This window comes from Gekko japonicus, unplaced genomic scaffold (assembly GCF_001447785.1).
Source record: "Gekko japonicus isolate JY-2015 unplaced genomic scaffold, Gekko_japonicus_V1.1 scaffold477, whole genome shotgun sequence".
Taxonomy (NCBI): Eukaryota; Metazoa; Chordata; class Lepidosauria; order Squamata; family Gekkonidae; genus Gekko; species Gekko japonicus.
In genome coordinates this window covers 562,937-584,130 of record NW_015174289.1, presented here as the reverse complement: position 1 = coordinate 584,130, position 21,194 = coordinate 562,937, and the positions used below count along the sequence as shown (strand labels likewise).

Sequence of the window (21,194 nt, the reverse complement as noted above, 5' to 3'; positions counted from 1 at the left end):
AAAATCACCCAGTCCGCTTCCACAGCAAGATAGGGATCTGAACCTGGGTCTCACAGACCGACTCTGAAGTTCTAACTACTGCACCATACTGTCTTTCATAAGGTGGCAGCTGTTGAACAGTAGCAAGTATCCAGGCCTAGTTGAGTCATGCAAGTTGGGTGGTATCAAGTCACCCAGATGGTTCTGCCAGGCCTAGGGTTGCCAACCTCCAGGTGGGACCTAGAGATCCCCCAGAATTACAACTGAATTCCAGACATCTGTCTCCCTGGAGAAAATGGCTGCTTTGGAGGGTGAATTCTATGGCATTATACCATGCTGAGGCCCCTCCCCTCCCCAAGCCCTGCACTCCTCAGACTTTATCACAAAATCTCCAGGAATTTCCCAACCTGGAACTGGCAACTCTAGCCAGGCCTGGCCCCAATGAGTCTTCCCTCAAAGGCCAAAATACGGCTGGAAAGGGCCCTCCCCCATCCCTCTGCTTTTTACTGACAGAGCCAAGCTTGGAATGCTGTGGTTGTCTAGCAACAGCCACTGAGGGAATCCATTGCTTAAAGCTACAGGTGCTTCGTTTATAATTTTCAGATATTTTTAAGCTGTCCAGTGTATTTTTTTTAGTGTTCACATTTTTCTGCAAACCTAGGGCCCTTTTCAGGTTCATAGAAAGATCCGTCTTGCCTGTTCACAGTTCCAGTCATCAGATTTAAGTATCCAAAGATATCTGGACTTCATTTTTAGAATACGAGACAATTGGTGACCAGCAGCCAGCTGCAAATCAATGGATAAACATTAAACCTACCGCATTCATGAAATCATCATTTTTGAACAGTATTCTCAGCAAATGGCCAAGCATACAGTCCGGATCTGCTCGACCTGGGAAGGGATGGGTAAGAAGATTAGACACCCAAATGTAATAATTAGAACAAACACAGCAGTAATCAAAAAAAAGTCAAGCATAAAATAGTATCAAATATAGAATGGCTAATTGAAGCATATCATCATCTCAAAGGTTCGGAGTTAACAATGAAAGAATCTTTCTCATGGTACTATTTTTTAAAATGTGTTATAAGATATTTTCTATACTGTACAAAGTATACAAGTTCAAATATAACCAACCATCCATATGTATGACTGTCATAATTCACAGATGGAAATGTTAATTATAAAAAGAGGGCAAAGTTGTGGCATAACATATCACAGGAAAACATCAAGAAATAAAAATATGAAGGATATGGAACTAACCAATTCTCATTCTTTCCATTTCTAATAGTCAGGCATTAAAAAGTTTCAAGTCTCTAGTCAATAACAATCCTTAATTTCAAATGGATATGCAAATACTGTTCTAATTATTCTTTTTTTAATGCATAATGAATATTCAGATCATCAAGTGAGAAAGATCTTCTATTCACACATCAATGAATGGAGAATACTGAGATTTTAAATTTTGAGGGAGTTCTTTTGGGGGTTTTTGGCCCCCCGGAGGGGATTTTTTTATTGCATTTTTAAATGGACTACAAACTACAATGAAGATAAGGGAAGGGAACTACAATTAAGGAGAAAGAAAAGATTGCCACTACTAACTAAAACCCCAATAGTAGGAGATCATTAAAACAGCTTGAGTACAAAGTCTTTCCTTAAATCGCTAATATGTTTTGAACTTAGTCAGACATGCTAAAATATCTTTTAAATCTTAAATTTAACTGTTAGAAGAAACCCAGCATCTCATTATTAAGAGCTATACTTTCAAAGGCACAATTCAGAGTCCTTCGGCCTTCATTTTTTCTTATCTTGTCTTTTCCTCAGTTTGTATGGACTTTTAGGGGCAGCCACCCCTTTTTCAGAAAGAGAGTCATCTCCGAAAGACCCCGAGTCCAACTCATCACTGGACTTGCTGTCCTTCTCCTCTTTATCCACCTCCTCTGGCTCACCCAACTGGATTCTCAAAAACTCCCATGCTTTGGAAACAGAGTCAATCTTTTCTTTTTTGTCCTGAGTTTTGAAGGTTACGCCCTCTGGAATTAACCACCTGTACACAATTGCCTTTGTTTGAAGAAAAAGAATTAAATCTTTGTATTTCTTTCTCCTTTGTCTTATTTCAAATGGGATATCTTTCAAGATCCTGATAGTATTGTCCCCAATTTTCAAGGGTGACCCCGCAGTCGCTCTCAGGATAGAATCCCTCACATGCCTCTTCGAGAATCTCATTACTATTTCCCCAGGCAGATTATTCTTCTTTATATATACAGAATAAGACCTGTAGGCCACATCCATCTCGCTCATAAGGTATTCTGCCTTCAAATCTGTCACTGGGGCTAGTGCTTCGCTCATCATTTGCTTCAGATTCTCACCTTTGGATTCTGGGACACCTTGGAAACGAAGGACCAGGTTTGCCTTCTCCATTTATAGCTGTAAAAGTTGTTCTTCTGTAGAGACTTGCTTCTTTTCCAGTTTTTGCACCTTTTTTCACCTTTTGAGTACTGGCGTCAACTTCTTTCACTTTCTCAGCTGTTTGCTCTGTAATTTTAAGAGTCTCATTCAATTGAAGCTGCTGAGTAGTGATGCTTTGGTTCATCGTTGACAGCTGTTCCTTGAGATTAGTCATCTGGTCCAGCAGGGGGCGCAGGGATTCTGCCAACGTTTTAGCCAACTCGGTGGTTTCTTCCAGACGAGGGCTCCCAGCTACTTTCGCTTTTAAAAGTTTTGCTTTCTCAGTCCTCTTCCCCGCCATCTTTATGAATTGTTTACTCTCTGAAAATTTGCTAAAGTCTCTGAATATACGCTCATATGCGCCCTGGTAAGTCTCTCCCAACAGATTTCAGCGTTTTTGCTTCCACTCCCCCCTCAGATCTCGCTTTTTAGTTCATGCGCATGGGAGGGGCCCCTCCCCCGCTCGCTTTTCTTTCTAGTCCCTGGAGTGGGAGCTTTCTTTTTAAATTGACAATTACGCTCTAATCCGACTCACAGTTCATATTTGGTCTTGCGACCTCGCTGTAACTCCATTTAAACCGCTTGATCTCCAGCGCTTGTCCCGGTCAGCGTCACTAGTTCCATACGGACACACAGCAGGAGGACCGTCGGGACGGAGAAGCACCTCGATTCCCCAGCATCACGCTGGCGAAGAGGCCACCTCTCAAAAGTCCCATGGCTAGGAGTCTTTCAACCAGGCTCCGGGGGGGGGGGATCGAGGCGTCGCCCTCCCTCCTTTCTGCTGGGGAGATGAGTCTGCTCAGCGTGTCACCATAAACCGGAAGTCAGATTTCAAATTTTGTAAAGGCAAATTTTTCTGGCGACTAATGCTTTCCAGCTCTTCCATAAATCCAAACACAGGATGCACAGACAAAGGAAAGGAAGACTGCTCCACTAACTTAACCTGTGTGTTAACATCAATGAAAAAGAAACCCACTACTAAATAGTCCTGTATTGCTGGCATATCAGGATTTGACCTGTATTCTATTGCCAGCATAAACAATTCCTTATTTTCATCGAACAATCTCTGATATTCAGTATGCGTTTATCAGTAACTTCCGGTGGCTCAATTTTGTGAGCTGATTTTAATGACACAGATAAATACCTTTACTGACTCTGTAACTGCAGGCTAATTCTTTATTGTACACCTCCTATTATAAAATTAACTCCAGCTTCACTTTCTTTGTAATCTGTTTAGATATACTGCTGTCTCAGAGGAGATTTCATAAGCCCCATGATCAGTGCTTTATGTTTCTGCTGTTTTGTTGCATTTCTCTCAATAAAAGAAGAGTACCATTAGAACTGAATGCTCTGGGCAGGAATGGCTTTGTCACTTGGCCACTTCATCAGCCCAAGCCATTACATAAATTTTCAAAGAAAGAGTTTATTCATAATTTTCATCCTACACGTATTCTTTAAAAGCATGCAATGGAAGTGTTTGTAAAGCCATGAGTCAAGGGTTGGACGTAACCCTAAAATGTAGTAATAGCAGATTTGTGCAGTTTTTCAGTTTTTTAAAAAATACTATTAAGAAGAACACACCACATTGGAATACATTCTCATGCCAACTTACCTGGATGTCTGTCATCAAACGGATCTGGATCTCCCTTACGGTACTCTTCAGTCTCTTTCTCAATCAATTCTGACATTCTAGACAGGGAGAGAAAACAATGAATCCCTTGATCTCCCCCTCCCAAGAAGCTCTTCCATAAATGATCACAAACCCATTCCAATTGTACAACAGATGACCAAGATACACTTGAATGACTCAGCAAGAGACAGCAATAAGAGACTGAAGCACTGCGCTCTGCTGAAATGAAACCTATGCTGCTAAGAACCGTGCAGTCCTTGACCACGAACAGAGGCTGTCCCTGTCACATAGCCACCAACACAGAGGTACAAGAGTCAGCTGGAAACAGCTGGTCTCTCAAGGGGCTGCTATGAAGGAAAATACCTTACTACTGTTATAATTTATTTATTATTATGGATTGGCTACAACATTCTCTTGGCTCCACCCTTCCCATTTTTTTAGTATATTTTATTATTCTCCACAACACATGTTCATAACACAAATATCATACAGTTTTGGAATGGTATACAAATTATTCCTTCCAATTATTCTCTATAACACTGCCAGTGTCTACTTAATATAAATAAATTTTCTTATTAACTACCAGTGATTGCTTGCTAAACAGTTAGTATCATCTCCTCGAACTCCTAGCCAAATAGTACATAATTTAAGAAACAGATAATGATTATTAAGGTTTCCCTTGCTCGAAAGGTTTCCCTTGCTCGAAAGCCAGTCGAATCCGATTCTAGGGATGTGGTGCTCAACTCCGTTCCCAAGGTGAAGAGGCAGCGCTGTCCGAAGATGTTTCCATGGTCATGTGGCCGGCATGACTAGATGCCAAGGCGCATGGAATGCTGTTACCTTCCCACCGAAGTGGTACCTATTTATCTACTTGCAATTTCTTGCTTTTGAACTGCTATATAATTGCTTAATTATACCAATTAAGCTTTTACAATGTTTCCTTCATAAATCTCAGACTGTTTCTCATAATAGTCTATCTTCTAATTTTTATAGTCTTTAATTGCTATCATTTAAATAATATCTATTTCTTCATAGTGGAGTTCTTGGAGGTTGTCATCTCACTTTGGGACTTCGGAAGAATCCGAAGGGGGTCTTTTCCTAAGACCCTCACCCTTCCCATTTTTAAAAAATTATCCCAGCTCTCCTCATTTCCCCAAACTTTTAAAATTCAACAGTTATATAGAAAATAGGAGCAAGTATAGTAGATGGAGAATAATTATTCTATCAAATATACCTGAATCATACTTACCGAGTAAGAATGGGGACCATGTCCTGTCCACTGCCATGTTCTTTCTCCCACTGCTCTAGCAAAGCCGTAAGCTCAGCTTTGGAATCCAGATACCCAGAATTTGAAGTCATGACTTACCCTAAAGAGAAAAGGGACAAACCAAGACAAACCTGAAAGTTATTCAATAAGACAAAGTTATTCAATAAGACAATTTTGTTAAAAAGAAATCTGGGTATTACCCCTATACCTAAAAAATGATCAAAAGATCAAACATAATTATAAACGTCTTCCTCCTATGCTGTAGAGGGAAACCAATACAGACAGTCAGTGAGACAGTCAGTGAGAGCATTTGACTAGGACTGCAGAGATGTGGGTTCCAATCCTCACTGAGCCACAAAAGGTTGCTGGGTAGCATCAGGCAAGTTGTTCTGTCTCAGCCTAACCTACCATACAGGGCAGCTGCAAAGTTAAAACAGAAGGAAAGGGCTAGGTATGCCACCTTGAAGGAAAGGCAAGACAAAAACATATACACAGATTGTTAACATTTATGTTTGTCCATCTACAGCACAACTTGGGCCCAGAGCTTATGCAACCACAGAAGAGGCCATTATCCCACATCTCATATAGCTAAGCGTTACTTGATTTAACACTGTTTCTTTAAAAATTCAGATACCCTTTCTCATCAAAGATGAACCAGCTGAGATATAATATAAACATGTATGTGGGGGGGCCTGTTAATGTTCTAAATGTATGATAAGAGAGGCATCCAAATGAAGCTTGCAAATAATTTTCTGTATTACAGCAAAGTCTCAGATTTTAGAATGCCACTGGATAACTGGGGGGAGGGGTACTAGCAGATGGTCATCTCAGCCATAGCTAGAAAGTGTTTTTATGCAGAGAGCTTTGCCTGTTAACTTCAACAGTGTTTTCTCACTCAGAGAGCTAAAGTAATGCCAGTAATCTCAGTGCATTACATTTTATCCTACTCTTCTCCCAGCAGCTCAGGGGCGGTATGCATATTTCTTCTCCTCCACTTTATCCACAAAACTTCCCTGTGAGGTAGGTTTGAAAGAGCATAACTGGACCAAGGTCACCTAGAGAGCTTCACAGCTGAGTGAAGATGTGAATATGGATCTCCCTAATTTTAGTGTGACACCCTAAACGTAACACCATAACAGCTAGGGTTGTCAAGTATTACCTTTCGCTGGAGTGGGGGACTCCCGGCTCCTTCCTGGAGTGTGAGCGCCACAACCATGTCACCCGGAAGTGACGTGATCACGCTGGGCACACTGGGGGCGGGGCCACGACCATCCGAGGGGGAACCATAGAGTTTTCCCTCGGATGACCGTGGCCCTGCCCCCAGCGTGCCCGGCGTGGTCGCGTCACTTCCGGGTGACGTGCACGTCATGTACTTTGGGGGTGGGGTTCCCCCCAGGGCCCGATCCGCAGGCGGCGGGGAACGGGCCTCTGGGGTGGGGTTTTCCCCGCCCCCCGGGGGGACTTGGCAAGCCTAATAACAGCTCTCAATAATGAAGTATTATGCCAGTGATATTTAAAAGTCTGTAATAACATTTGGAATCTCTCAGCTCAAAATGGGGAAGTAAGGACAAAAATAATGCATTTCTGTAAGTCAATAAAGCCCTCTGGAGTAGCTGAAATGACTGTAGTAAGTAGGCACTTCTAGACATGTAAAGGATATGGGGAAAAGTGTAAAAAAGTGAAAGGGAGGCCTCTCCCAAGGAATTTTCCAGAGGGAAAAAAAAACTAGAAACGTTTGGGAGAAACAGAAGGGGAGAGTCTTAAGCAGTATTTTCTCTTCTACAACTGTAAGTGAAATTGTTTTTAAAGTAGTGCTTTAAAATATTGCAGCCATTCACATCACTGCAAAACTCCTAGATCCACAATTAAAGGTCGTAAAGTTGGTGATGATGGCAATTGTGCTTTTGCCTTAATTACCAAAGAAGCAACACTCTTAGGATGAGATATTGGAAAAACAGTTTTCAACAGTACAAAACATAGAGCATTTTCAAACTAGGCACCTAGCAAACATATTGCCCTTGTAATAAGACAGTTACATCTTTATACAGCATAGCTTCAGATCTGTCTCAACCTCCTTCATCTTCTCCATCAAATGAAATAAACCAATATATGTGAAAAATTTCACACACAAAGAAATATTAAAGATACAATATAATACATGAAAAAATGATGGCATGTCTTTAAATTCATGCAACCATTCCACTTTCTACAGTCAACGATACTCAAAGTAAAGTCAGAAGCTTTATGGATTCTTCAGATGGTTCCAATTAAGGAAGTTTACATTATAACAACAGGACGTGTGAGAATAAAATTCAGGACAGACTGGCATGAATACTAGCAACCTCCTTTGACACCTGTCCTGCTTACTTTAATGGAACACACTGTCCCCAATTAACTATGCTCAAGACTACAGCCTGTATATAATGATGACCATCATTGCAAACAGGCCTGGGTAAAAAAGTCCCGTTCCCTTATTAAATGGGCAGTAGAAGCTCATCATGTACTTGGAAGTCCTTTGTTACATCATACATCTGAACTCTTCCTGAAAATCCAAGTTTCTTCAATTACTATATAACAGAGCTGAGATCTAGGCATCGTTTCCAAGTCCAGATAATAAACCCTTTCTTCAAAACCATGACTACTGCAGTAGATATTTTTCATCTTCCCCTTACCATTTCCCCAACTGGCAAAACCTAAGATACACTTAATGATACCATGCTCCCTGTTTCTATGCACGTTTATTCAGACATAAATCCCCATCAATGGCAGTTACTTCCAGGTAAGTATGATCACAGTCTTACAATTCAGCAGCTCATTTCTAAAACTGGGTATTTTAAAGCTTATTATTTGAACAAACAGAAGCATCTCTACTTCTAAAAATGTCATCAGTAAAAACCAAACTGTAAAAATTGTATGCACTAACTAAACCAGCGACAATAAAGTTCATGTACATAGAGCAGTAAAAAAAGCTTCCGTTTGATAAAACTCTGCTGCATATTAAACATTTTCCCTTCCATGTCTTTAAGACTTGCAGGCATATTTGTACGGTGATTCCACAGGCCCTAGAGAAAGATCTGCACCAACGGAGCCAGATCAGGAGGGCTGCCATAAAGACTAAATGAAAGCGCCGCGTGCCTTGGATGCTGCTACCAATCACACTGAGAATCAGCAGCTGCGGGGCAGCATATGAGCTACAACTGGGTGACAAAAAAAAACCCTGCCTCCTTCAGAAATGTTTTTTCCCGGGGGGGGGGGTCTACTTTTTCCTAGGCTCACCTTGGCTGGCAGACCACCAAAGGAGAACTCCCTCTGGGGGACTGGCAAGGGCAAATCTCTTCACTAGGTTATCATTCCCTCCTACCTGTGTACACGTAGATGTTAGCATTTAGAAGCCAGGTCAACCAAGGGTTTTTCTTTCAGGCACTGAGTAGGATTGATTTAATTAATTTTGCTGTGCCTATGCTGATTCTTGTTTATGTTAGTGTAGTCTTGTGATATTTTGCTATATTATTGTTTTAGGAATTATAGTCTAAAAGCAGGATAACAAAAAAACTAGCAAAAATTGGCATGTGTGCCTAAAAAAATAATTATGTGCATCTTTTTAAAAAGGCATTCCAGGAATAACTTTTGTATGTATGAATCACACTGATTTAAAGTGAACTCAAAGCAAAAGAGGACCTGAACAGTTTCAGCAGCCCAAAGTCAAAATAAAGTGCTGGATACTGTAGGTGCTGTAAAGTGCTGTAGGTGAACATGTCCTACAAACAAACAGGCAGGGAAGGTACTGGTAAAGATTGAAATAGCCCCATTCTAGTCTAAAGAAGAGAACAGGAAACAAGTACCCCTGGATTATTTATGATTTAGTATTTTGATATCTTCCTTAAACCACATATTATCTCTCCAACTGAACACTGGCACACTGAAATTGGATGAGTGGCACAGTGGCACTAAAAGCAGATCACTATCTCTAGTCCTGCACAAATCACCCAGTCTAGCATTTTTATCCTGCCCTTCGTCCAAGAAGCTCAGGGTAACAGATACCAGTGTTCCTTCTAAGCTGAGTTAGTGTGAGCTAGCTCACAGTTTTTTAGCCTCCAGCTCACACATTTTTGTCTTGGCTCAGGAATGATGGCTCACAAAGTTGAATTTGTGCTCACAAGACTCCACAGCTTAGAGGGAGCACTGACAGACACAGTTCCATCTTCCTCATGTTATCCTCATGGCAACCTTGGTAAATTAGACTAAAGAAGTGTGACATGACCCAAGGTCACCCAGAAATCTCCAAGAGTGCTGACCTGAACCCCAGTTTCTCAGACCTTGGTTCAACCTGAGTCCATTGCAGCTCTCAGTCACTATATCACTTTCAGCCTCAATCTTAAACTGGAAAATAAAAGAAAAGAAAGAGGGAGGGGACTGAAAGGCTACAATCCTAAATAAGTATATCTGTAAGCAAGTCATAATAAAATTAGCAGGTCACATTCCTGACAAATTTGATTAATTCAGGCCTTCACAAATTGTCCTTGGCTTTAGGAGCCCGTGCAAAAATTCAGGAGCTAGGGTCATTTTTCAAACATCAGGGTTTTGTGTGTTAATGTCCATATTTTTAAGGTATTGTTGCCACAAAGTTTATCCTAACCTCTTCCGTTTATTAGATTTTTATTAAAGCTGTGACAAATGTGGATATGCGGACTAATTTTCATTGTCATCACAACAAAAAGCTATTTTTACTCTAACCTAACTTTACCCGTTTCCTATAATTCTACTACTGCTTTTTAAAAAAATCAATGTAATTGTGTCTTAGAGCCAGTATAGAAAGCAAATGGTTAAGAAATTATTTCATCCACCACTAGTAAAAGGTGTAATATTAAGTTTGCATATAAATAAACAATGATAAGAATTTCAGGCACAATTATTATTATGTCATACAAAAACATTCTAGTGCAAAATGATAAACATTGTACTTGCACTAAGAAATGCTGAAGGACACTACAGTAAAATAATTGCTGAAAATACTAGGTGCTATGATGAAATTTCTAGGCACTATGGCAATTTGGAAAGCCCTGGGTTAAACATTAAAACTGGATAGACTAGATGATCTTCATAACTTCTCATTCCCCCAACCTGTGATTCATCAAAAACTTAACATCTATGTCCAGATGACACTATACACTGATGCACAAAATATTCAAAAGGACCCTAGTAATGGATGGGATTAGATTTATAAAAGTGTTGTCAACTGAACCCCAGTTCTGGGGCAGAGAAGATTTAAATACTGATCAAGAAATGTCCAAGATAATGTTTGGAACGGCCTAACGAACAGATTGGAGCAGCCAGTATTGTAGTACTGCTGAACTTAAATGCATGTGTACTAAATTCATGTCTGTGGACATTAACCCTGGAAGCCCAGGGGCTTTCTAAAGAGCAGTGGGATATAAACATAAAATAAGGTATTACATCAGGGTCCTGGCCTGAATGGCACAGGCTAATCTGAGTTTATCAGATCTTCGAAGCTAAGCAGGGTTGACCCTGGTTACTACTTGGATGGGAGACCACCAAGGAAGTCCAGAGCTGCTACGAAGAGCCAGGCAAGCTATCTCTGAATGTCTATTGCCTTGAAAACCCTACAAGGTTGCCATAAGTCAGCTGCGACTTCACAGCATTTTCCTCCTCTACCACCACCATTACAAAGGGACTTCTAATCCTAAAAATGATAGTACACACAACATAGTTTCCTCTAAGCTGTTCTAGGGGGCACTGGTGCACAACATTTTAACAGGCAGCTCAGGGAATCTCTGCTTCAGCCAACAGATATTGCTTCAGCCCATTGCAAATGATGGAGGATGGGGGCACCTCCTTCTGGGGCCCATAAATTGACCTCCCTGGTCCAATCTTTTTGAAAGTTGGGGAGGTTTTTGAGGAGAGGCACCAGCATCAATGCTGCAAATTTGGTGACTCTACCTCAAATAAAACAGCCTCGCTCCGCCCCAGATACCCCCAGATCAGTTCTCCATTATAGCCTATGGGGCCCATTGACTATAATGATCCCCATAAGCTACAATGGAGCCGGAGGGAGGGGTTTTTTTGGCACATGCCTATTATGCTTCTCAATATAATTTGTAAGCTGCCTTGAGTCACAGGGGAAAATGGGATATAAATATTTGAATACATAAGTAGTTTGGGCAAGTTGATAACATTTAAGCAACTTCCTGTTTTTTAGGTTAGGAAGGGTTCTGACAGTGATTGTTCCTGAAAAACTGAGCAGTGACTCATGAAAGCTCATACCCTGCCACATATTTTGTAAGTCTTTAAGATGCTACTGGACTCTTGATGTTTTTTAATGTTCCTCCTCTGTTATACTTGACCTGTAATGCTGGTTGTCGTATTTTGCTTTAGACTGCAAGAGGTTTTTTCCCCCCTAAGTGCTGGTATGTTTTCTAAGGCTTAGCACAGGGTGACGGTCTGAGGCCAGGTCTACAAATATAGTGGACTAGGGCGGGTAGGCCTGTTCTTCAGAGGCCAGGTCTACCAATATAGTGGAAAGGGGTGGGTTGATCTGTTCTCCGGAGGACAGGTCTACCAATATAGTGGAACGGGGTGGGTGAGATTTGACTTTATTCTGTTTTCTCTTATAATGTTTAAATTATTCTTAAAATATAGTTTAAATATAATTTAAAATAATTTATTGTGAGATTTTTACAAGGTTATAGAAGTAATCTTCTAAAAAACTAATTGATACAATAGTCAAATGTAGACTTGCTCACAACTTTAATGCTGCTACCTTTTTTTGCTCACAAGGCAGAATTTCTGCTCACAACTCTGTGGTGCTTAGAGGGAACACTGCACTTAAATCAATTGCTTGAACTGTTTTTGCATCTCAAAATACTGCTAATTTTACCTGAATATGAAAAATCCTATAATCTACATTTAAATCTACATTTATTCAAAATAGAACCAAAAAACTCAAATGGGCATGACTTAGTACTCAATGGCAGGACAGTTCCATAACTGAGGATAATTCTAGCAATCATATGTAGCCCACAGTGGGGAGGGGGACAGTCTAACTTCTAAAATTCTGAAGAAAGCAGCACATCAAGTGCTTATTCTACACTGTAGATGAGCTTTACTATAGCTGACTCCTGCATGAAAAAGCCCTTGCTAACAGGCAGCACCTTAATATAATACAAAGCAGAGCACTGATTTAAATCAAACAAGAACAGTTTCACAATGGCTAAAGAATCCAACATTGTCTGACTGTGGCCATATACAATGTGTGTTCCACTTGGCCAATCAAATAAAGTAAATTGGCCACTCTCCTAAACCTGCCCAGACCAGAAGGCCAGAAATAGAAATCTTAACAGATTCCAGATGGTAGGCATGGAAGTCTCTCACAGTCAAGATAACAAAGACATATGTGGTACCTTATACATTTAATCATGCAAAAGGTTTACAACTGATGAAGAGGCATTCTATCTTGAAAACTTATTCTATTGAAGTGAGTCTTTAAGATGCCACAAGATTGTTTGGTGTGTGTATGTGGAGGGTCTTTGTTTTAGTCTCATTTAGTCTCATAAAGTTTCATTAAGATAAATAATCCTGACTCCTACCTTCGGGATTGCTTCTTTCCCTTTTTCAAACTTCCTGCTGCGGGCTTTTTTCATATTTAGTAAACAACAATGACCTGATGTACTTCAGTACAATTCCTCCTTTCTCAAGTTGTGTGCAAATTTACTGGGCCTACCAACTGCACATGCAAGCTGATAGCCAGTGCAAGACAAGGTGAATAATACTGATAAGCAATGCTATTTCCACACAGCTGTTTTGAAATCTGATTGGGAGTGTGAAATTCTTGGCTTTTAGATGTACCAAATATTCCCAGTGAGCCTAGAGTTCAGCACTCTCTCACACAGTGGTGCAGACTTCCAAATTTAATGCTAAGGGTTTTTATATCATTGATGCACTGTAAGCAGAAGGACAATTTGCGCTTTCTGGAGCTCTTCCCATTCATACATTGCATACATTGCATCCTATCAGCCACATTATCTCATAAGTAGCAGAGAAGAAAAAAGTTGCAGCTATATTTGCACAATTAGAAAAGCCAGGAAAAAAATCAAGAACATATAACCCAGCTTTAACAAATATTGGGGGGGGGGGGATGAACTGAGGCACAAAAGCCTCAGGTTTTTTCCTCATTTTGCCTCAAAAGGGTGATTTCGAGCTGGAAAACAGCACAGGAGGGAAGGCTTAAGGTGACATTCTTCCCCCAAAGAGTGATTAACACATGGAATTCACTGCCACAGGAGGTGGTAGCGGCTACAAGCATGGGCAGCTTCAAGAAGGAACTGGATAGACATATGGAGCACAGGTCCATCAGTGGCTATTAGCCACAAGGTATAGATAGGAACTCACAGGCTGGGGCAGGTGATGCACTGTATTGTTGGTGCTGGGGGGGGCAACAGTGGGAGGGCTTCTAGTGTCCTGGCCCCACTGATGGACCTCCTGATGGCACCTAGTATTTTTGGCCACTGTGTGACAGAGTGTTGGACTAGATGGGCCATTGTCCTAATCCAAAATTGGCTTCTTATATGTTCTTATGTTCCCCGTGAAATGGTCCCAATACAAATCAGGGGCCTACACCCTACTCTTCAAAAGGGAAAAAAACACCTAGGAGTTCATTCACGGAACATCTGGTTTGTCTCAAAATCACCAAGATGCTTTCTACAAACAGAAGGAGTAGGTCTGTTGTTTACAATTTCTGACAAACCAGTGTGCAACAAGACTCATGACAACAAGATCACTTCATGAACTCTGCCAAGTACTTTAACTGGTTACATTTTTTAAAGTTATGGTTCCAGGTGTGCTTAAAAAGGATTAGCTTCGAAGAGCAACTTTACAGAATCAAACCAAACAAAGAATGAAAGTTCAACAGCAGCACAACAAAACTAGCACACAGATGTACTCACTCCTGAGATCCAAGTGCTAATCCCATGGCAAGACAATGCTTTGCTCAAAGCATCATGTTCTAACAGATATAATGTACTTATTCTAATCCTTGTGCACCCTTGTCCAGACGGTTCACTGTATCAAGAGAAATAAATCCCATGAGCTGCTGTTGACTGTTACGAGAGGAAAGCCTAACAATGGGACACTGAATACTGCAAGAGGTACATTAGTATCTACACCTCCACCACACACAAGCACTGCAGTGAATGGAAGCCCCCATTTTATGTGGCTCAGAAAAGGGAAGATGCAAGTACAACCACACTGATAGGGTGCTGTCATTTCAAATGGTAAGCAAGGAGGATGTCCTTCTCAAAAGAAACTACCTGTCAACAAGATGTGAAGATGAGGGTACCTATAAGAATTAAGTAGACAATAAATCCCATATTTGATGTCAGTAAACCTTTATTCAAAAAGGAACCCAAACTTCTATGATCTAGCAGAGAGTGTGACCAAGGAGACCTTGATTCAGATCCTAAATGGATTTGAATCCAGGGCTCTTTAGATGCTATTTCACTTGCTTCTCTCAATGTGTTTCTTATCTCCAAAAATGTAACAGTTAACAGTTGGTTCTTTTGAACTATGGTGCTGGAGAAGACTCTTGAGAGTCCCTTGGACTGCAAGAAGATCAAATCAGTCAATCCTAAAAGTAATCAACCCTGACTGTTCCCTGGAAGGCCAGATAATGAAACTGAAGCTCAAATACTTTGGCCACCAAATGAGAAGGGAGCACTCACTGGAGAAGACCCTGATGCTGGAAAAGATTGAAGGTCAAAGAAGACGGGGACGGCAAAGGATGAGATGGTTAGACAGTGTCATAGATGCAACGAGCATGAAATTGAGCAAACTTCAGAGGACGGCGGAAGACAGGAAGGCCTGGCGTGATCTGGTCCATGGGGTTGTGAAGTCGGACTCGACTGTGCGACTGAACAACAACAAACAGTTGGTTCAAAGGTGCAAAAGATAAAGGCTAAAATTTTAAACACATTAACAGAACAATCATGAGACAAACCTCTTTGATGTAGTGAGAGCCAGTTTGGTGTAGTGCTTAAGAGCACAGATTCTAATCTTGGAGACCCGGGTTTGATTCCCCACTCCTCCACCTGCAGCTGCTTGTGTGATCTTGGGTCAGTCACAGGTTCTCTCAGAGCTGGCACTGGTATTTCTGGCCACTGTGTGACACAGAGTGTTGTACTGGATGGACCTTTGGCCTGATCCAACATTGGCATCTCTTATGTTCTTATGTTCTCCCAAGAGCAGTTCTCTCAAAGCTCTCTCAATCCCACCTACCTCGCAGGGTGTCTATTGTGGGGAGGGGAAGGGAAAGGAGATTGTAAGATGCTCTGAGACTCTGAGTGAAGGAAGGGGAATAAACCCAATCTCTTCTTCTCCTCTTCCAAACATTCCATCCCACACTTCCAACACTTTACTACTAGTGTACTACTGCTGCGTGACCAGGGCAGAGCTAGGTAAAGAGGAGCCAGCTTTTTTTTCAAAGACTCCCATGGAGTTCTATGCTGCCACCTGGGTATTACCAGGAAGCAAGGTATAAACAACTGAATTGCTTTATTGTGTTTTTATTGTTACAATTTGTTTTACAGTATACTTGGTTTTGCTTTGTTGTTGTCTGGAGAGGTAGCATACAAGTTTTCTACATAACTAAATAATGGACAAAGTAAAATGGGTTGCAATCTGGAAGTACTTCAGATTTAGCCCACACATAAAATGTGCGCATCTATATGGATTACCAGGAAGAGGAAAACCTAAATACATCAACCTGAAATCCTTGGTGGAAAGGTGGGATAAAAACATAATTTACTGGGTCACTTGAATGGTTATCATCCACCTCTGTGAAAAAAGAAGGCTTCCACTAGGGTTTATGTTACAATGAAGGCAAAACCTGCCCACTTATCTCTCCTGAATCGCCATGTACAGCCCCCTCCCCCGGAATTATGTTTCTAATACACACACACACACACCCTCCACTTATCACACTTGGTAGGTTTTTAGGGAAGACAATGCATATTGAGGATGGGACACTTTCCCATAGGGCAAAGCAAAAGGGCTACAATTTAGGACACAAATGAGAAATTTGCCACAGATACTAGGATTACCAGGAACATGAATGACTTTAGCCCCAATTGTACATCAAAGCCAACTCTTTCATTTTCCTTGGTATAAATACCGCTAGTACTTTAATATTATATTGTTTTAATGAACTGTTTTTAGATGCTTTATGGCAATTTGATTGTTATTATGTTTTTACCTGTGTAAGCCACCTTGAGCCTGCTTTGGCAGGGAGGGCGGGGTATAAATCGGAAAAACAAACAAACACAATTCACTCATTCAGGGGCAACACTACACTGGAAGTAAAACCTACCTTCTCTATCTGCCACTGGGCAGCCTGGCCTCTCATGAACACATAAAGCTGCCTTATACTGAATCCCACCATTGGTCCATCAAAATCAGTATTGTCTACTCAGACTCGCAGCAGCTCTCCAGAGTTTCAGGCAGAGGTTCTTTCAGATCAGCTACAACCTGATCCTTACTTGGAGATGCTGGGGATTGAATTTGGGACCTTCTGCATACCAAGCAAATATTCTACCACTGAGCCACAGACCCTCCACAACAGAGAGCCAAATAAGAGGATCTCTGTATTCATTTTACTCTCCCCCAGTAATTTCTACTAAACAATCCCATGAAAATAGAAAGCATTTTGGTAATTACATGCAACTTCTGCCAAAATACAGAACACAAAAGGAGAAGCTGGGGCATAAAGGGTACCAAACCCATTGAAACAGCAGCTCTTTACTATCATCACTATTTCTCAGGCATTATTTTCTCAGATTAAAGATGCTGGGACAGCAAGCCCTGCCCACAGTCTACGATGCAGGAAAAGAGCAGGTCCCTGTAGCCATTTAGGGAGGAAGGAAAAGGAGCTCTATACGGACACAGGCACCTTCTCTTCCAGTTTATTTACGTTCGAGGGGCAAATCCAAGTACTGAAAGTATCTGGGGATGCTTTCTGGCTCGCATAAAACAGTGTAAACGTGGAATGTATGTGTAACAGAATGAACACAAGGGCAGGCAAAACGTCCCTGGCGAGTCTGCAGAAAAGCCGCTAGTCTACTACCACGAGGATGACAGCTGGGGCCGAAGGGAAGCTCGCGCTCCGCAGCAGAAAGGCGCGAAAAAAGTAGGCGAAAGGGAGAAAGTATTTAGGAAGTATGGGGCCCTCCGACGCCTCTCCAAGCGTCCAGCCTACAGGAAGATCGAGGGCGCAGGCAGAAAGAAGAGGGAGGGACTTGATTCTCCCCAACTCGGATCCCTTGTTCGTAGTACGGATACCGCCACCAGCCTGGAAAGAGAGAACCATCCAGCCCTTCTCCTCCCCCACTTGGCCGGCACAGTGCTGAAAAAATGGGACAGGTGAGTCGTGTTCTTCGGCTCCTCGTCCTGTGACTCACACAGAGCCACACGGTGAGCTTCATTCCAGGGGCTCAAGAGCAGCAGCAGCCGCCTCCTTCCCCCTCCCGCGTCTTCCTTTTGCCAGGCGAGCTGAGCGAGGGGAGCTCGGCCTGTCCCTCTCATACGCCTCGACCCACTCCACTTCCTTCCCTCTGCCTGCCAAGCCCGCGCAATACCTGCCCGATGTGCCCCCACCGCTGCTGTCCTGTCGGCCTCCTCCCGGCCCCGCACACGCACGCACCACGGCCCGGCGGCGGCTATCACTATGGCGGGCACACACTTTGCTCGTCACCGCGCCAGAGTACCGTCACCCCTTACGCAATAGTCACACACGGACCCCACAAAGTGTGGCAGTCGGCCGGGAAATGTAGTTCGGTAGCAAAGGAATCCAAAGCGCATGCGTCTTCGCTCCTTTCCCTCCCTCCCCCTTCCTGTCTCAATGCTCTTTGGGAATGGTAGTATCTACAGTCTTTGTGTTACGTACATATACAGAACAAAGTTTGAGTCCAGTGGCACCTTTAAGCCCAACAAAATGTCATTCAAACTATAAGCTTTCGTGCGCACACTTTTTCAGACAGACCGTCTATATGGTCGAAGAAGTTCAATGAAGGTAGCGATTCTACCTGCGAACTATTGCAGGAACGGAGATTTTAAAAAGTTTTTCCTGGGAAGCGTGACGGGCAAATCTTTTTGTGTGTGTGTGAAGATTGGGTTGGATTTATACCCCGCCCTTCACTCGGAGTCTCAGAGTGGCTTACAAACTCATTTCTCTTCCCCTCCGCACAACAGACACCCTGTGAGGTAGTTGGGGCTGAGAGAGCTCTGAGAGAAACTGCAATGAGGGAATACGCTGCATGCTCCCTATGATGTAAAAACAATTTTGTAAGGAACAGGAAAGCTAGAACACATAAAACTAAATAGTAGTAGTATTATGACATGGCTAATTCAGCATAGGGTTAGGCAAGTAAGTACCATTTGATAGACAATCATATCTAACAAGTCCCATTGAGTTCAATGGACCTACTTCCATGTGCATAGGATTGTTGCAAAATCCCGTTCAAGTCTACTCTATATGGGCTATACAATAAATTTATTCAAGGTGTGAATAATTACTTTCTACAAGGAAGCTTAGTAGAGGTCTTATTGCATGTAGGTATGACTATAACAAAGCCCTAAGCAAATTATAAAAACTCTTTAGGCAAGGATTACGTCACCTCATTCTATATACTCATTAGAGAGGAAGCAAAATTTCAACATTAAAATTTCAGAATTGTTAACAGAATGTATCATTTTGTTAAAGGAATGAAAATATATAATGCGCTACATTCTGTTCCAAATGATTAGCAGATGTTTTCAGCTGTCAACTTCTGCACCTATACTGCCAGATACTGTATAATACTGCTACTGCATGTCAACTGTGAAATCTTTCGAAATGTTAATGACTGTTCATGTGATAGTAACTATAAAGTACTGAGACTGAGGCATAGCGTAGTGATTAGTTAAATGGAGAACTTGAGATAACTTGCGGGACCCACGGCCCACTTATATTCTCGTTCAAACCACACCCAACACACACACCCAATCCTGTGATAGGCTATACACAATGCTACTTTCACTCACTAGCTCACTTTAGGATCCGAACTGGCCGATTGGCGAGTCCTAGGATCCTCTGTTCCTAACAGTGGGAGGGCTTCTAATGTCCTGGCCCCACTGGTGGACCTCCTGATGGCACTGGTATTTCTGGCCACTGTGTGATACAGAGTGTTGGACTAGATGGGCCTTTGGCCTGATCCAACATCTTATGTTCTTATGTTCTTAATGTTGTCGGAAGCAAAGCTCAGACGGCCACAAGTGAGTTCGCATATACAGTCTTGCTTGGTATACAACACTCCTCCCCCCTAGGTCCAGATTCCCCCCTAACAAACATAGTCCATGAGTTAAGGGGGCTTCCTCCGCTCCCTAGTGGAGTGGCGTACCTCCGGAGCTGGGGCCATGTTCTAAGGTGCTGTTCTTGTCGGTGCTGGGAGAGACACTTCTACCTCTGGGCCCTCTGCAGCGGCAGGTGTGTTGCACGGCTCTTGGCTGCTTGGTGGCTCCGTGGTTACACTGTCATCGCCTTCAGGCAGAGTGCCTGGCTGGGGCCGCATTGGAGTGGATTCTCCGGGGTCTGGGTCCTCAGCCTCACTGTCGTCCGAGTCTGCGGGGAGGAGACGGAGACGGCAGCGTAACTGATCTATGTGTCATCTCTATAGTTGACTGTCTTCGCTGGAGACCTTGTAGGAGAGCGGCCCTGTCACCTGGACGACTCTGGCTGGAATCCATGCAGGACCCCATGCATAGTTCTGAGCATACATGGGGTCCCCTGGGAAGAACCCTCGTGGGGCCTCCTGATCTTCTGGGGCTGTGCTGTGTTCTGGGGCCATGTCTCGATGGAGGCAGTCCAGCTGAGTTGTCAGGCAACGGCCCATGAGGAGTTCAGCTGGACTGTGGCCGGTGGTGGTGTGGGGGGTCATGCGCTGGCCGAATAGGAAGGCAGCCAGCTTGTAGTCCCAGTCCCCCGATCCATGCGGCAGAGGGCCTCTTTCGTGGTTCTGACCATCCGCTCTGCCTGGCCATTAGTTGCTGGGTGAAATGGAGCGGAGCCTTATGTGCCTTATGCCATAGTACTGCACAAACGCCTGAAACTCCGTGGAGGTGAAGGCTGTGCCGTTGTCAGATACCAAGGTGTCAGGGATACCATGGGAGCTAAAAATCCACCACATTGCATGGATGGCTGAGCGGGAGGATGCGGACGGGACCGGTTCCACCTCCAGCCACTTAGTGTAAGCATCTACTAATATAAAGAAGATCTGTCCCTGAAAAGGGACCGCAAAGTCCAAATTTAGTCGTGCCCAAGGCTTGTGGGACGACTCCCACGGCCGCACCGGAGCTTTCGGTGGCTCCAGTCTTGATTCCTGACATTTCTGGCAATGCTTCACTTTCTCTCTTCGATTTCACTGTCCAACCCCGGTCACCACACATAGCTCCTGGCCAGGGCTTTCATTCTGACTATTCACGGTGGTCCTCATGTAGGGCAGTGCATACTCTGTTTTGCAGAGGTTTGGATACCACCACCCAACTGCCCCACAGTAGGCACCCCTTGTGGGAGGACAACTCATCCTTACAAGATGAGAATGCTGTGAACTCAGGTCCCACCTGGCCCGTGGGCCACCCCCTCCCCACCCAGTCCAGGACCCGGGAGAGGAGGTGATCCTTGGCCATGTGGTGCGACACCTCCGCCACCCAGACTGGCCGGTTGGGCAGGGCCTCCAGCAGGGCGAAGTGCTGAGCCGGGGCCAGGTCAGGATCAGAGGAAGGCAATGGGAGGCATGATCCATCACTTTGCCGGGGTGGTGGATGAGCTCGTAT

At 43.1% G+C, this 21,194-nt stretch overlaps 1 protein-coding gene across 1 annotated transcript in view; it reads right to left on the bottom strand.

Moving 5' to 3' along the window:
* Positions 1–18,034, bottom strand: part of VPRBP (Vpr (HIV-1) binding protein) — a 71,896-nt gene extending 53,862 nt beyond the window's left edge. The window contains 4 exon segments of the mRNA XM_015424022.1: positions 797–870; positions 4,037–4,113; positions 5,304–5,421; positions 17,963–18,034. Coding sequence (XP_015279508.1) covers positions 797–870; positions 4,037–4,113; positions 5,304–5,413 — 261 coding nt within the window. The 5' untranslated portion in view covers positions 5,414–5,421; positions 17,963–18,034.
* Positions 18,035–21,194: the final 3,160 nt, after the last annotated feature.